Genomic DNA, 16,782 nt, shown 5'->3' with positions numbered 1-16,782 from the left:
TGATGTGTAAAATTTTTGGTATACGGCTTATTAAGGAAAGAGCACAGCTCTTCATCTAAATTAATCTTGCATAATTGGGAGAAAAACTGTTAGTTTCTCTTTCTGAGACTAATGGTGATTATAGGAGCAACTGCCACAACCAGCTTTTCATCTCACTTTACTTGAGAGTAGGTTGAATAGAGTGAACTTGAAAATTTGGGGAAAAATATATAATTTTTTAAATGCTTCTTTTTCTAAAGAGATTATTTGCTAGCCTTTCGTTATGTAGCAGGTGATCCTAACTACTGATCTTACCCTGGTCTAGGTGATGATGTGCTCCCTTCCGGTCCATCCTCTTAAGAAATCTTCCCAGTGGACTTGTCCAGTCACCTGAAACTAATGTAACATTGTGTATCAACTACAGTTTAAAAAAAAAAAAGAAAGAAAGAAAGCTTCCCAGCTTTTTGTCATGTCCAAGAATGAAAGTTGATTTTTCCTGGGAGTCTAAGAAAATATTAAATAATAGTTGTATAACCCTGTTTTCTTCTGGAAGACTTTGCATTTACTTGCTGGGATCAAACTGCCCTATGTGTGTTTATAGTACATTTGAAAAGAAAAGATTGTGATTTGGTAAATTTTTATGTAGCAATTGTAAGGCATAGGAAACTCTTTGTTTTGACTGGGTCTTATGGGAAGAGCTCAGAATGTTCATCCACCTATGCTATCTGTGCCCTCAGTGGAGATTCCTTAGATCAGGTTCTCACTCCCTTTTCTGTACGTGGTGATGTGGTGATATAACCAGATGCTGGGTATACTGGAGAGCTGCAGGTTTCAGATTTGGTTTTTATTGTGCAGAGTTGCAGAAAGAACAAACAGGTTTATCTAAGGTTTTATAACCAGCTTCTGCAAAGAGGGATGGGACATGGGATTGCTAATGATGCCACATTTTTTAAAAGATAGTCATAATATTGGCTGGCACATTAATATAAGGATGTGTTTAGGGGTGCCTGGGTGGCACAGTTGGTTGGGCGTCCTACTCTTGATTTTGGCTTGGGTTGTGGTCTCAGGGTCGTGGGATCGAGCCCCATGTCGGGCTCCATGCTGAGCAAGGAGTCTGCTTGGGACTCTCTCTCCCTCTCCCCCTTCGCTCACACGCTCTCTCTCTCTTTCTAAAATAGATAAATAAATCTTAAAACATGAGAGTGTGTCTGTTAGGATATATCTGATTTCCCTACTTGTCAGATGATAGTGACCACTTATCTGTAGGTGCTATATAAAATGTACATGCTGGTACTTGTTGATGCTTCTTATTCATTATGCTAAAATAATTTCATCACCTTTTACAAACAAGCTTCTTATTTATTTGTCTGCTCTGAACTCCCCCCCCCACTCCCCACCCCTAGGCCAACCCGAGTATTACTATAGTGTTCTGGGGCTTCCTTATATAATCCTAAAGCATTAGCAGAAAGGAACATTTCTGTTTTTCTGATAGGACAATCATCAAATAAGCCTTTATTTCTATTTTATAAGACCCTACAGTAGGCAGAAGCACATTGTGTCTTAACAACATTTGTATTTTTCTTGGTCAGGTTTCACTGCCAAAAACGTCTGTTGCACTGAGGGCATGCAATACTGCCTTTCAGTAGCAAAGACTTATAAATTATCATGGATAATTTATAAGTTTAAAGCATTTTCTTGCCATTATATAAAGTTAAGAATGTTGCATCAGCTTGGGTTATTTTTTGTTTTGTTTGGTGTTGAGGATGCTTTTCTCATTATATATAACTTACCTGATTGACAAAATTAATCACTGTGTTTTGAATCACTGGTTTTATTGAAAATGACATTGTCAGATTTTTCTCACAATTTTTTTATTATATGCTTTTTATTTCATTTTTCCTTCTTTCATTTCTGAGCTTCTGACAAACACAACAACACCTACTAGTTATAGATAAAAAGAGATTTCTTACCTACTTTAAGGGCATGTAGATTTGTTTTTAGTCTCTCACTATAAATTTCCCTGCTTTAGAGAATATAATGTCCATAGGTAGTTTTTGTCCAAATTTAATTATTCCTGGCACAACTTTGGGAAACAGAGATTATTAGAGCCTTAAGTACAAAGAAATTTTGAATAAAGAGGGTATTATTATGTAGGATATGTGCTGAAAACTTGACAATTGGTGAATGATCTAGTTCATATTCTAAGACTGTAATTGTAGGACTACAGTTTCCCCTCATGACAACTTCCTCTATTTTATCAATATCCTAATTTGTTTTTCTAATTTCCTAATATTTCTTTGTAATTTCTTTGTCTGGCATCTTTAGCCTGTGTATTGTGAAAGTCTGTTAAAGTACACAAGGGCCCATTTATGGTTTTTCTTAATCGTTTCTAAGATTAATTCTTCCTTAAATTATAATAATATAATCATCTGCTGTTGAGATAAAGCTCTTTTGATTATATGACAAGTACCAACAAGTACTTCCTTTTGAATCTTTTACCAGTTTATAACATTCAGTGCTCCTTAAAATTGATTTTATTTTCAGTTTTAGAGAAATATTCAAGATAATGAGCCTAAATACCTGAATCTTTGCCCATTTCTACTACTTCACAACACTATATGAATGTATGTGAATATATATTTTTCCTCATTTGTTCCTGGCATATTGTAACTGAAGAATGATATTGATAAACACCATCATTAGATTCCTCAGACTGAAGAATGATATTGATAAACACCATCATTAGATTCCTCAGCTCAACAGAATACCTGGATTAGGGGCCTATATTCATTGAGTTACAAGCATGGTGCTGTCCTTTTATATCATCTTGCATCTGTTTGGGGTGTATTTTCTGATAACATATTTTTGAATTCCTATTTGAAAGTTATCTTTTGATGTACAATTCAGGCAACATTATTTAACTTGTTATAATCTACAGCAGCCAAAGCAGTACATCATCTAATTATATGCCCTCTTGTCTCATTATCCACTCTACTTTGTCTGGCTCTAAAAAAATTATTGCACATATATAATGAGAGAAACTTGCTTGATGATGAGTATAATCATGCTTTCCTGAAATGCCACAACAAACCCTTAGAGCCTCACCAAACAAGATGCTTTGCCTCACTTAGGAGTTGGTATAGTTTTATCTATGTAAATTAGAAAAATCTCAGGCATGTTATTTTAGTGACTAAGTTTGAACTTGCTCTTGGATCATTTAAAAATGTTCTGTTGTTACCCTTCTCATGTTTTAGTATAAAACCATATAATATATGTGGAGATATTTTTAGCTTCAAACTTCCTTTTTAGGTTCCTTTGGTTTTTGTACTCCTGAAGTAAAAGAGTGCTGATTTTAATGTCCTGCTTTCTTAAGAAGAGAAGTTAGCTTCTTTACAGTTGGTAACAGTATTTAGTTGTTATGAGTGGTAATCTCTAGATCTTTATTGAAACATTTTGTAATAGTAGACCCTGACCTTAATTCTTGTTTGATTTTTCCATTTAACTGAATGACCTTAGATAATTCACATAATAATCTGGTCTTTGTATTTTGACCAGTAAGATCATTTAAACCAGATGATGTTTAGGTTTTTTCCCGTTATAACATTTTCTGGTGTTTTTTTGTACTAACTGTGTTATTTTAGATTAAGAACAGATAATACATTTGCCTTGGGAGAGTTGCTTAAAGGAAATTTATATTCAGATGACATGAATATTTTCTTTTTTCTTTAAATTTTTCCTTATCTACGGTGCATTGAATCCCTATTAACTAAAGAAAACTTGCCTGTTGGGGGTTCAAAATCTTTCGTAACTCAATTTTACTGAAAGCAACTTCTCCTTGTAATATTTGTTTATATTTTGTATTGACCTGTATACAAGCTATTCCATTATTAACATGCTTGGGAGGTTTAAATAAATGTTTAAAGCTGTTGTTTGAAATTCGCCAAGCATTTAAATGTTTTTATTAAAGGAGTTCATGTAAAACATTACTTTTCAGGAGGTTATTACTCTATAGGTGGGAAACTATTATACTTTTACAGGGGTCATAGAGATTTTATTTTTACTGTTTTTAGAGAGTTTGGAAAGGGTAGGCAGTCAAATAATTGCAAGGACCACAATTTTGGGACTTCTTGGGAGGGACTTCGCAAAACACTGAGCAGTTAAAAGTGACAAGTATTTTTAACTTCCTACTTAAATTTAAAATTATCACCAGCTATATGAAGATTCTGTGTAACAGTTATTCCTAAAGTTACACATAATGAAGAAAGGCTTCTCCATTTTTTTTGCACTTTAAATGTAGTTTACAATTTAAAAATTTAGACCTTCTAAGAATATTACAATGCAGGTTCTATAATTTTTTTGTTGAACGCATAGATTTCCCATTCATTCATTCATTGTACTATAATTTTTTTTGTTAGATTTGATCTGAAATAACTAAATCTTGGAGAAGGATTAGAATTCCTTTGGTTGTAGTGAGATTTTCAGTAGACTGGTATTTGTTTAGTATTTCATTTATAATTATGAGCTTCTGAAATTTTCCAGGCTTCTAGAGTTTCTGAGTAGGAATGAAATTAGAGGCTTTATGTAATTAATATCACCCCTATTCAGAGTTTTTGTTTTTGTTCATTTATTTTTGATTTTGGGTTGACTAATGCCTGGGTTTTTATATTTGGTTGAGATTTGTAATATTGCTTTTATGTTTTAGCTACAGTGTTATTCTTAAAATATGAAAAAAACCCTCCTATGCCATAATAGATTTCATTAGTCTCAAGATAGTAAGTAAACAATGTTTCATGGGTTTTCAAAACTGTTTTTGCATAAAAAAAAAGCTGATTTTAGTTCTCATAAAATTAGTTATGGTTTCTAGGTATAATGCTCACAGAAACATTAGTTCCTTCTGCCCTAGGTTTCTCTTCCTAAAATTCAGCATTCTTTGGTGCTTTTTGCTTAGTTTGTTTCTTTTATTTGCCTAAGATCATAGAACTTTCTATTTAGGAAAAAAAAAGAATGAATTCCAATTTCCTGATTCCTAATACAGTACTTTCTGTGTTTGCTATGTTGCCTCTTTTTTTAGACCATTTTGAGATAATTTCAGACTTACAAAAATTTGCAATAATAGATCTCTCAGCCAATTTCATTTTACATACTTACAGAACAATTATCAACACCAGGAAATTAACATTGATACGATTTCCATTATGCCTATTATATTTATTAATTGGAATTTTCCTGTAAGGAAGAGCTGTTCCCTCTCCTCTATTCAGTTTTTCATATGTATATTAATATGGAACCATGGGTATTTATTCTATAAAATTGTAGAATATTATAAGGTTATATTCCATTATTGTATTGTTGCAAAAATTGTCCCAGAATTGGCATTAGTAGCCCCTTCAGCTTGATTCCTGTGACCTTTTCACTGATTAAAAAAAACACATAAAATCTACTATCATAACCATTTTTAAGCAGAGAGTAGTGTTAATTATATGCATGTTGTGCAATAAAATCTCTAGAACTTTTTCATCTTGCAAAACTGAAATTCTGTCAGACAACTTCCTTTTTCTCCCTGCCCCGGCGACCACCATTTTACTTTGTTTCTAAGATTTTGACTTCTTTAGATACCTAAAGTGGAATCATACAGTATTATCTTTTTGTTGCTGGGTTATTTCACTTAGCGTAACATCCTCATAGTTCCTCCATTTTGTAGCATATAACAAGATTCTCTTCTTAAAGGCTGAATAATATTTTATTTTATGTATGCACCACATTTTCTTTATCCATTCATCCATCAGAGGATATTTAGGTTGGTTCCACCTTTGGCTATTATGAATAATGCTGCAGTGAACATGGATGTGCAAATAAATATCTCTTTGAGATCCCGTTTTCAGTTCTTTTAGATACATACCCAGAAGTGGGATTGCTGGATCATGTGGTGATTCTATATTTCAAGGAACCTCCATTATTTTAAAGCACTTTCTGGAACAACAATATATTCAGCTTTATCTTACATTTATCTTGCCTCAGCCCTGGAATTAGCTATTACTCTAAGGAGCCATAGTTCTGTTTAATGAAGAATAGTATTTTTTTTTTTAAGATTTTATTTATCCCTTAAAGAGAGAGAGCACAAGCAGGGGGAGAGGCAGAGGGAGAGGGAGAAGCAGACTCCCCGCTGAGCAGGGAGCCCGATGAGGGGCTCGATCCCAGGACCTGGAGATCATGACCTGAACCAAAGGCAGACACTCAACCATCTGAGCCACTCAGGCACTCCTGAAGAATAGTATTTAAAAATCAATATCTGGGGGGTGCCTGGCTGGATCAGGGTTGTGAGATCGAGCCCCACATTGGGTGGAGAGATTACTTTAAAAAAAAAAGTCTTTAAAAAATAAAAATAAATAAATAAAACCAATATCTGAACATAAGGCATACTCACTGGTACTGGAGTACTTTGCCTTTCAATAATAAGGTGTTGATTATTATTTCTACTCAGACTCCAAATAGACTTTATTTTAGTTGTGCTTGAAGAGAATGAAAGGAAAGAACAGTTTTCCCTTGTTAACATGTTTCCTGCATTAGAGTTTTTTGAAGGCCCTAGGACAGTCGCACTCTCAGAAGTGTCTCATGAAGCAGTTGAATATAATTGACCAAGGTGGAGTTGTATTCATCATGATGCCTTGAACTGAAAATCTGTTAATTTTCTAGTTTTCCTGAGTAATTTTGGTTTTAGAAAGCTTTGGTCACAGTAGCAATTCTTAGCTCTATCTGTAAAAGAGCATAGTAACTGCAGCTGTTTAATGCTCTAAGCATGACTCCTTGAAAAAATAAAACTACCCAATGAAACTATGATATTTCTCTTTTCACATTAAAAATCACTTGTATTTACTTGAACCTATGTTAAAAGGCTGTAAATGCAGGACTGTGATTGCCCTTATGCTCTTTTACACAGGTGCATGGCATCTCTTTACTTTCCCTGCCAGTTCCAAAGCATTTCTCTTTACTTGTCACCCCAGTGAGATCCTGCATGATTGAGCTGTTCTTTTCATGGATGTATATTCCATTTTTAAAAATACCATTTTTGTGAAATTGTATTTTATACCCTATTATCAGTCAGCCTCCAATGAGCCATATTGTCTCTTTATATATAAATATTAATTCACAAAAAAAAATATTAATTCACTATTTGTTTTGGATATTGGCTGGAACATTAGAGAGGAATGGTTCATTGTGAGCATAATTAGAATGTCATAGTATTCCCACTCTAGCTCATTTTATGATAGGTGCCTGGTTGTCCTGTTGTCATCTCTTTCTTGAACGTGTCTAGTCAAGTGAAGTTGCATAGCAACAACTTCGGTAGTAGCCTGGCTGCATTCCAAAATTTCATGGGTAATCCTGTCTTGACATTTAATAAGCTGATGAAACTGCTCAAAAAACCAAATGTGATATCTATAGAACGTTTGCTATTACCTCCTTTCTGTGGAGATATTCTGGTTAACCCACATCTGTTTCCTGTTGTAGCCTATATTCTCAGTGTGGTTTGTAATATTTGGGAATGCCTCAGAATAGTTAAATCCCTACCACAATGTGGTTGAAGCAGTTGAAACCACTGGAGACTCTCGTTCAGATTTGGAGGTAGATTTTAGAAGTGACAGAAGCCCAATTTCAGTTTAACTAATTAAACCACTCTGAGGTAATACAGCGAAGCACACCCTCAAAAGCTGCCAGAAGATTTAATTAGTGTTGGCTCAACTTTTAAAGCATAAGGGTAATCTTTTGGAATCGCTTAAAATGGTTCATTTGTTCTGGGTTCAGAATGTACAAGCAAGCTTTAACCAGGATTTGTGTTGTTATTTTAAACATAAGGGGCCTAAAACCATATTTACAAACCTAGTAACCTGTCCAAAACTGTTACTTGTTGGGTATGAGAAATGTAATAGTGCTTTTCTTTGAGACAAAGCAGTGTGTTCTTTTTCACTGTGTTTCTTCTGCCCAGTAGAGATTGTGTGGCTGGTAAAAGAGAAATATTTAGGGGAAAAGCCATTTTCTAATAGAAGTGTCACTGCTACAAAAGTAATGGGAGGAAATAAGAGTTCAGAAAGTAATCATTGGACTCTGTATAAAGGGAAATATATGGTTCTTTAGATGTAAAGTCTCACAATCCGATTTTTTAAGTTGTTGATCCCTTAATCTCTTCAGAGGATTCTTATAATTGCTTTCCACGTCATAACAACAAAAATGATAACAGCATTTGTTAATGACAGCTATTATTATTATTATTATTCAGGTGCCCTTGGACTTGCACCTTATCTTTCCTCCCCCCCTTTTTTTTAATTATGAAAAATTTCAGACATACAGTAAAGCAGAGTAAAGATTCTCATGAACCATCAGCTTTAACCATTATTAGTACATGGTCAATCTAGAATATTCTCTTAGTGGGAGAGCCAAGGAGATGGCAGGTATGGATTATCTATTAATATAACTGGTTGTAATGTTGGGATAACCTAAAAGAAATGAAAGAATCATGCCTTTGTCCTTGTTCTTATAAGTCTCAGCTAGTGTTGAAATTTAAACTTTCAAATGTGATAAAAGCTGAAAAAAAGCATTATTAATATTTTCCCATCGGAAATCATTTTTTAAAAATAATTTTAACCTGTATTAGAATTAAGTATAGTATAGCTGAAGAGGGAGGAAAGACCAAATGGAAGACACTTAATCGTTTTTGTGGCTTTACTGAGCCTGAAGGGTATAGGGCAGCCTTGTCACAGCAGGTGTGAGAGCGGACAGAGATGGTAATCTAAAGGAGTACGTTAATTTTGTTGTAGGCTGTATAGTCACCGCCATGAAATTCTAATCCTACACAGTCCATTATGGTAGCCAGTGGCCACACATAGCTGTGGAGCTCAGAAAGTGGCTACTCTAACTAGAGATGCTTGAAGTGTAAAATACATACTAAGAAGGCCTAGTATGAAAACAAACATAAAAGTCTCATTAATGAATTTTTAAGTATTGATTACATGAATAAAAATATTTTGGATATATTGGATTAGATAAAATACAGTATATACAGTATTAAAATTAATTTTACGTGTTCCTTTTTCCTTTTTAAAATCTGGCTACTAGAAAATTTAAAATTACACGCATGACTCACATTTGGGGCTTAAATATTTCTCTTGGGCAGCACTGTTCTAGACTTGACCCTGCTGTAAAAACTACAACAGACAAAAACAGGAAGATAGGGAATTAAGGGAAACAGTGTGCTTATAAAATTACATTAAAAAATCTTTAGCACATCTTAATTATATTGTTTAATTGGAAGTAGATGTGATATATCTAGCTTTAATGTGCACTTTATTTACTCCCTTCCACCCGGGGCGGGGGCGGGGGAAGACTTCTGGTTTTTGCTTTTAAAGTGAAAGAAGAAGGATTAGCTAAAAGGGACTAATGCTCTAGTAGGTAAAGCTACAAAATCCTTAGTAGTGGCTTTTAGGGAACTGTATTTGAGTTCCTGGCCACTGTGCTAATCTAAAGATCTTTGTAAGATCTTTATTACCATTTGTTGTTGTTCGACAGATGTTGCTAAAAACCTTTTTATTTTTAATATGTCCTTTGCTCTTTTTTCTTTTTCCTGAGACCCTGGCTTGCACTTAGAGTAGCATTAACACTGATCCAAACACCAGTTTAGACAAGGGCCTAGACCAAAGCATTTCTAATCTATAATCCTTTATGTGTAATTCTAAAATGAAAAAGCTCTCAAAACGAAGTTATTTCTGCTAATTCATTTGGTGGAAAACCTGACTTGAAGCAACGTAAGACTATCTGGAGTCTTCATTTATCCCCCTTTATGGGAATATGTATATGTTTTGCTGCACAAAATATTAATGTGTTTGTCAACAAGTGCTGCCCTGGACCCAGGCAGAGGTGATGTGCTATGTGCATTGTGTTCACCTTTCTAAATACCATAAAAAGTCTGAATTTGGAAATATGGCTGGCCTTAAGGCTTTCAGATAAGAGATTTTGGACCTCCGTTACCATCCCACAGTAAATGAAAATATTTTATTACCCATAATTCTGTATTGAAGATGTTTATTATTAGCAGAGTCAGAACACAGTGACAGAGGTAAATGAGGTCTTCCTGAAATAGAATTTTGTCATGTCACCCTCCTTTAAGTGCTCTCAGAAGTATCTTGTTTTCTGTAGTTCTCATCCTGGAATTTCATACCTGCCATAGGATGGTATCTGCCTAATGTTGTCTCCTTTGAGTCCCTTTTGTCTTCTTTCTGCCTCAACGCCTTTCTTTCAAAGTCAGTCGCACAAGGCATCTTTGACTGTGTCTTAACATGTGTTACTTCTTTTATATTCTGGAAAATCCTTTTCTCTTTCGCTTTGTCAAAATTCTTCTAATTCTTCAAGATGGATTTGAGCTCCTACTATTTCCTATACTTTTTCCTGATAAGCTACAGGACAGAGAGGGGTATATGTGTATGATTTTAATGTAAATGTAGTTTACCTCCTCAACTAAATTGTAATCCCTTTGCTAGAAGAGGCCCTCTTATAAACTTCTGAGCATTCATCATGATGCCTTTCATGATGATTTGCATTCATTAGATATGTTTGTCAGTGTTTGATTTTGGACTGGGGGAGTGGAGTGAGGATCTGGTACAGCAGCAAAAGTATATGTGATCTAATTACCAAATTGTTAGCTCCTTTTTATTTACTGTTTTAGTTAACATATATCTAAGTAGCATAAGCCGAACAATACGATTGGGGGTTGGAAATGGGAATAAGGCTGCAGCCCTGTAATTTTCCACTAGTTGCCAGGACATAGAAAGGGTCTGTATTGTTTTTATTCTTCAGTTTAACAGCGTGTGGTTGTTCTGGTGTTTATTTCCACATATTCTTTTATATTAATGTATCAGTTTTTATTTTGAAATACTACATTTTAATAAATTTATATATTACAGCCATTTAAACATAGCTATATTACCTTAAGGGACTAAAGCATTTTATTAAAATAATTTTAAAGGGCAAGAACTAACATTTGCTGAGCATCTGCATACCCAATACTATTCTATATATTTAATATTATTTTCTTTAATCCTTGAATAATTTAGCGATGTAAGTTCTCTTCCTGTTGTACTTGTGAGAAATTGCCTAAGGGTACCTAGTGAATGATGGAGCTTATATTTGAAATCTCAGACTGTCTGGTTGTGCCAAAACATTGTTTGCTAATGATTAGAGATTTGTAGAGAGCAGAAGCATAGAGAGTAACTGCTAAATAGAAGATGCTTAATTGTGTAAACTAAAAGGATCTTTTGGAATTGTGCTTTTGTTACTTTTCTCACTGTGATTTTCAGTTTCATTCTTTGCCCATTATCCAAATTCATACTTAAGCTGCCATCTTTTAAGTTGTTTATTTATCAAAATGAACAAACAGAAACGTTGCAGGCTGAAACAACTGAAAGGAGAAAGAGTTGGTTGATCCTATGACGTTTTGGGGGGAGAATTTAAATTCTGTTTTTATAAAGAAGTTCAATATTAGGCATTTAGTGTAGCCTTTAGATCAGCAAGTAAATTTTAATAGGAAGGCCAGTATTTGGGCATAGTACAGCAAAATTGGCGTTAATTTATTAAAATGTAAGATAATGCCGAATAATTGTTTAAGATAATACTAAACTAGGAATAAAATCAAGTCAGACATGTTTTAATATATCATAAGCTTCTAAGAAAGTAGTATTTTAGAGTGTTACAGTGCATAATACTTAGCACTGTGTGTTAGACACTCTCTGATGGAATGATGAACTCCCCCTAATAGAGAACAGAAGTTCACTGTTAAGTATATGACATTTTAGATGAGGTAGCAGTACATTTTCCAGGAGATGCAGTTGGAAATAACTGCAGTAGAAACTGATGAGACCTTAGATTAGAACTTTACATATTTCTTATTTTTTTACATAAGATAATAGTAGAAGCTATAAAATTTGATAGGCTTTATTTTTTTAATCAGAGAGAGACAAAGAGAGCAGAGCAGGGGGGAGAGGGAGAAGTAGGCTCCCCACTGAGCTGGGAGCCCGACGTAGTGCTCAATCCCAAGACCCTGGGATCATGACCCGAGCCGAAGGCAGACGCGTAACCAACTGAGCTACCCAGGCACCCTGATTTGATAGGCTTTAAAGGGTGGTTTGGAAAGAAGAACTCAGGAAGCCTTGGAAAATATCCATCCAGGTTTGAAGAAGGAAGGGGAACCAGTAAAATGAAGAGATAAAAAGCTATCCTGGCTATAGATAAAGAGATAAGGTCACATGGTGCCGTGAAAATCCAGTGCATTTGGATAGTGGTTAAGAGTATCAAATGTTTAAAAAAAAAAAAAAAGCAAAAGAGCACAAGAACTGAGAAAAGCAAGGAAGTATCATTGACCGTTTTCAGTAGATTTATTTCATCTGAGTCATAGATTGGAAGTCCGTGGTGTAGAGAGTTAAGGGAATGAGTAGTGATAAGAGGTGGAGGCAGCTGTTACAGATCACATTCAAAGAATATGGCAGTAAAAACAGAATCATTCAACTTTTAAACTGTGTTTCTCTAAGTTGAGAGAAATTGTGTTGTGATAAAGGCAGAAAAAAAAGGACCCTACAGAGAGGGAGATACTGAAGATCCTGGGAAGGAAGGAAGTAGTATTGAGAGGAAGTTCTTATAAGGGGGTTAGAGGAAGAGGCTTGAGGTCAAGAAATAATCTCTGTATTAGGATGTGGGTAAAAATACAGAGTTTTGAAAACTAAACTTTCCCTACTAAAATAAAGATGTTTCTGTTGTATGTCTAATAAAGGAAAGATTTTCACTCTGATCACAGTTTCCAGGCAGTAATACAGTGGGGCCAGAAATTCTTTCTTGGAGCTCTGCTTTTAGGAGGGATCAAAAATGTATTCATTCTCCAAAAATAAGGAGTACTGTGGGTTTTTGTTTTGTTTTGTTTTTTTTTAACATCGGTTTAAAATTTTTACATGGATTTAAAATTTGGACAAGAATACCATTCATTCATTCAAATGGCTAAGCTGTAGGATCTAAGGATAAGAACTGTTACATAAATTTTCATTTCCATTTTTAGGGAGGTTTTGTGAGTGTCTAAGGAAATTATTTCCTTTTAGAAATTATTTAACAAATATTTGTTGAGTTCTTTGTCAGACTAATAGAAGTGGTCGGCACCGGGGCACCTGGGTGGCTCAGTTGGTTAAGCGGCTGCCTTCGGCTCAGGTCGTGATCCCAAGGTCCTGGGATGGAGCCCCGCATCGGGCTCCCTGCTCGGCAGGAAGCCTGCTTCTCCCTCTCCCTCTGCCTGCCTCTCTGCCTGCTTGTGCTCTCTATCTCTCTGTCAAATAAATGAAATCATAAAAAAAAAAAAAAAAAAGTGGTTGGCACATAAATGGATGAATTAGGTTCCTGCTATTCTAGAAGTCACATTCTAGTTAGATATGTAAATAAATTATTGACCCTTTTTCTCTGCTTAGTACTTATACTCTTAAATACCAAAGTAATTTTAAGTTATAACATAGACATAAAGTATGTCCAGGAATGATCTGTTGCAAGAAAATATGAATGTAAAAAATCTAGACTCATGTCTCAAATTAAGGAGAAATTATTAACTTTAAAACAGTAGTTAATGTAGGAATTGGAAGAGTGTTTATTCTTTTAAATACAGATTATACAGCTGGCTTAATGGAAGTCCTCTTGTATCTGATACGAACAAATAAACATTCAGTTAATATAATCTCCTCTATCAGATATAACTGAAATATTTATTGATATATGTAAGTGAAAATACAGGGATATAGCACAGTTTTGCTCACTCAATTTTTAAGTACTTTGTTTTCAAGTTTGGCTGTTCTTGGAAGGTCAGCAAAAATTTTAAAATTTTAGAGAGGAGAGATATGAAGATAACATCTGGTTGTCATTCCATTTAGGCACTCACAGTATTGACTTACATGGACTATTTCCTACTAATTTTATGGATAAAAAAAATTCATACTTGCATAAAAGATTGTGATACTGTTTTTAGGAGGGTGTGGGGCAGACATTGTTTGCATGTACTTGTTTTTAGTACCAGAATAACATTTCTGAAAGCCACTTCGCCTGGCACACAGGCCACTTTAATGGTAGAAATGGTCTCAGTTGGGGACTTGTATTGGTGCTTTAGAAGACTTACTCCATCTTTTAGAACAGAAGATTAGTACATGTTGCTGGAATGTCAGGGACAGAAAAGCCTTTGCCACTTCCAGGGAAATCGCTGACCTTTATAATGAGAGTGTCAGAATGAATTTAATAATGTTGCTACATAGTTGGAAAGCGTAGGTACATCCTAGTTACTTGAAACTTAGTTGCAGAGAGTGTTATAAACTCCAGATACATTTACAGTTATAAGTAGGAGACTGAGAGATTTATTGAGAGCCCTCTTATCTGTGGGCTTTCAAAAAAATTTTAAACGAAAACAATGAAATAAGCAATATAGTAAGTGGAAGGAGTCCTAAAAAAGATAATAACTATGTTTCCAAGCTGTGTGATCTTATATGAATCTCACTTTCCTTCAGTGTAAAAAAGACAAAACTCTCAGGAATTAAAAAATATGTTATAAAACAATATGTAATAAAATAATGTGTACGAAGGTACATTATAATAAAAACAAATGTACAAGCAAATTTAAGGTAATGATATTGTAGTTTTAATTTTTTACATAGTCACTTAATAGAAGAGATACATACTAAGCTAATATTGCCAGAATTTTTAGAAGGAAGGGTAGTAAGAGATTGGAGAAATAGAGATAAAATATGAGCTTGTATACTAAGTATTTGAAATCATTCTTGTTAAATTAGCATGTTGTCCTTTTGTGAAAGAAAGCTTTGTAATAGGAATAACCAAGATGACAGACACTTCTCAGTGTTGATACAAAGGCAGTTGGATTTGTTGTTTTTATATGCATTTGAAGAATAAGTACACATCTTTACCTCTTGTCTTTAAACTTAAACTTGAAGGTTATGAATACTGATGGCACTGGGAGACGAGTACTAGTGGAAGACAAAATTCCTCACATATTTGGGTTTACTTTGTTGGGTGACTATGTTTACTGGACTGACTGGCAGAGGCGTAGCATCGAAAGAGTACACAAACGAAGTGCAGAGAGGGAAATCATCATAGATCAGCTTCCTGACCTCATGGGCCTAAAGGCCACAAACGTTCATCGAATCATTGGTAAGTAATTCCCAAATTCCCTCAGAGATGGAAACCAAGAATGAGAAAAATACAGAGATAGTGGCTTGTACAGCAGCACTGTAAATTGTTGATGTTTTATGGGAATATAGAAATCATCCGTTAATTCTTTTTTAACCAGGAGTAGGCCTTTTAAATGTAGGCTTAGTATTCAATGTAGTGCATTGGCCCATTTCTGACCTCGGCCCGTGCACCAGTCCTTAGGCAGTCTGGTGGCATCCCAGGAGGTCACCATATTGATGCTAACTTCTTGTGGACAGCCGACTAACATAGTGCATGCACTGCAACTAGAACTCCTGGGCTCAAGTGTTCCTTCTGCCTCAGCCTCCCGAGTAGGTGGGACTACAGGCCTGCACCACTGCCTGGCTTTTTATTCCCTATTAATTTCATAGTGGTTATTTATGTGAGATTAGAATTGAAAGTATAGTTGGGAGCAGATATAATCATGTCTTTGTGAACCACATGCCTAGTCATTTTCAAGTGAAAATATGTTGATTGTGTCGATGTGTTTGTCCTTCTGTGCCCTTTTATAATTAATACACCTTTTAGGTTCCAACCCCTGCGCTGAGGAAAATGGGGGATGTAGTCATCTTTGCCTCTATAGGCCTCAGGGCCTCCGCTGTGCCTGCCCCATAGGCTTTGAACTCATCAGTGACATGAAGACCTGCATTGTCCCAGAGGCTTTCCTTTTGTTTTCACGGAGAGCAGATATCCGGCGAATTTCTTTGGAAACTAACAATAATAATGTGGCCATTCCTCTCACTGGTGTCAAAGAAGCTTCTGCTTTGGATTTTGATGTAACAGACAACCGCATTTACTGGACGGATATATCACTCAAGGTTAGCCAAAAGAATTGGAATGTTACAACTGAAGACTAGAAGGGAGAGCTTTAAAATGTCTGAGTCTTCATACCATGATCACTCTCTCTCATTGCTTAGTAGGCAGAATTCAACAAAAGCCCGTAACTTTTTAAAGGAAGTCAAGGGGAAGGTCCATTCAGTATTTAATTAAGTGCTTTTTTTAAAATACAAGATACTTTGCTTGAGTGTTCTAAATCTGCAAGACGTAAACTTCCCCTACTTTGTTCCATATGAGGATAATGAGTGACATTTTCTACAAGTAAAGAGTAAGCAGTTATATAAATGGCTTATAGAAGCTTGACTCTTATTTTAAACAAAATTTTGTAGTCTGGCTGAGGTAGAAAACTCCAGAGTTAAGAGTATAACTTTATTTTCTTTTTCTTAAAATAAATACTGAAAAACATACTGACTCAATAACAAGGAGGAGCTCCTGACCAGAAAATCTGGAGAATCATCTTTCCTTCTTCTAGATAGCTTTGGGCTTATTTCAGATAACTTGTGTAAAATTTGTTTAATAGGCAAAAATCATGGAGTATTGGAGCCAGAGTTGAATTTTATAATGATGTTCAGTAAAATCTATTAATTGAGTGAATGAATAAAGTAAGTAAATGTATTTTGACTTGTATTGTATGGCCTTCTAAGTTTCCTCATCTTGCAAATAGAGATAATGCCTATGTTGCAGGGCTATTTTGAGGATTAAATG

The 16,782-nt window shown here is 35.0% G+C and overlaps 1 protein-coding gene across 2 annotated transcripts in view; it reads left to right on the top strand.

Moving 5' to 3' along the window:
* LRP6 (LDL receptor related protein 6) overlaps positions 1–16,782 on the top strand; it is a 171,342-nt gene that overhangs the window by 99,845 nt on the left and 54,715 nt on the right. For both annotated transcript variants that reach the window (XM_006733076.3, XM_081821238.1), the window contains 2 exons: positions 14,985–15,201; positions 15,769–16,058. In XM_006733076.3, coding sequence (XP_006733139.2) covers positions 14,985–15,201; positions 15,769–16,058 — 507 coding nt within the window. The remainder of the gene's footprint in view (positions 1–14,984; positions 15,202–15,768; positions 16,059–16,782) is intronic.

The sequence above is a fragment of the Leptonychotes weddellii genome, chromosome 5 (assembly GCF_054177405.1).
Source record: "Leptonychotes weddellii isolate Sample4059 chromosome 5, ASM5417740v2, whole genome shotgun sequence".
Lineage (NCBI taxonomy): Eukaryota > Metazoa > Chordata > Mammalia > Carnivora > Phocidae > Leptonychotes > Leptonychotes weddellii.
Note: the sequence above shows the minus strand (reverse complement) of the source record. Positions and strands in the feature narration are given on the sequence as shown.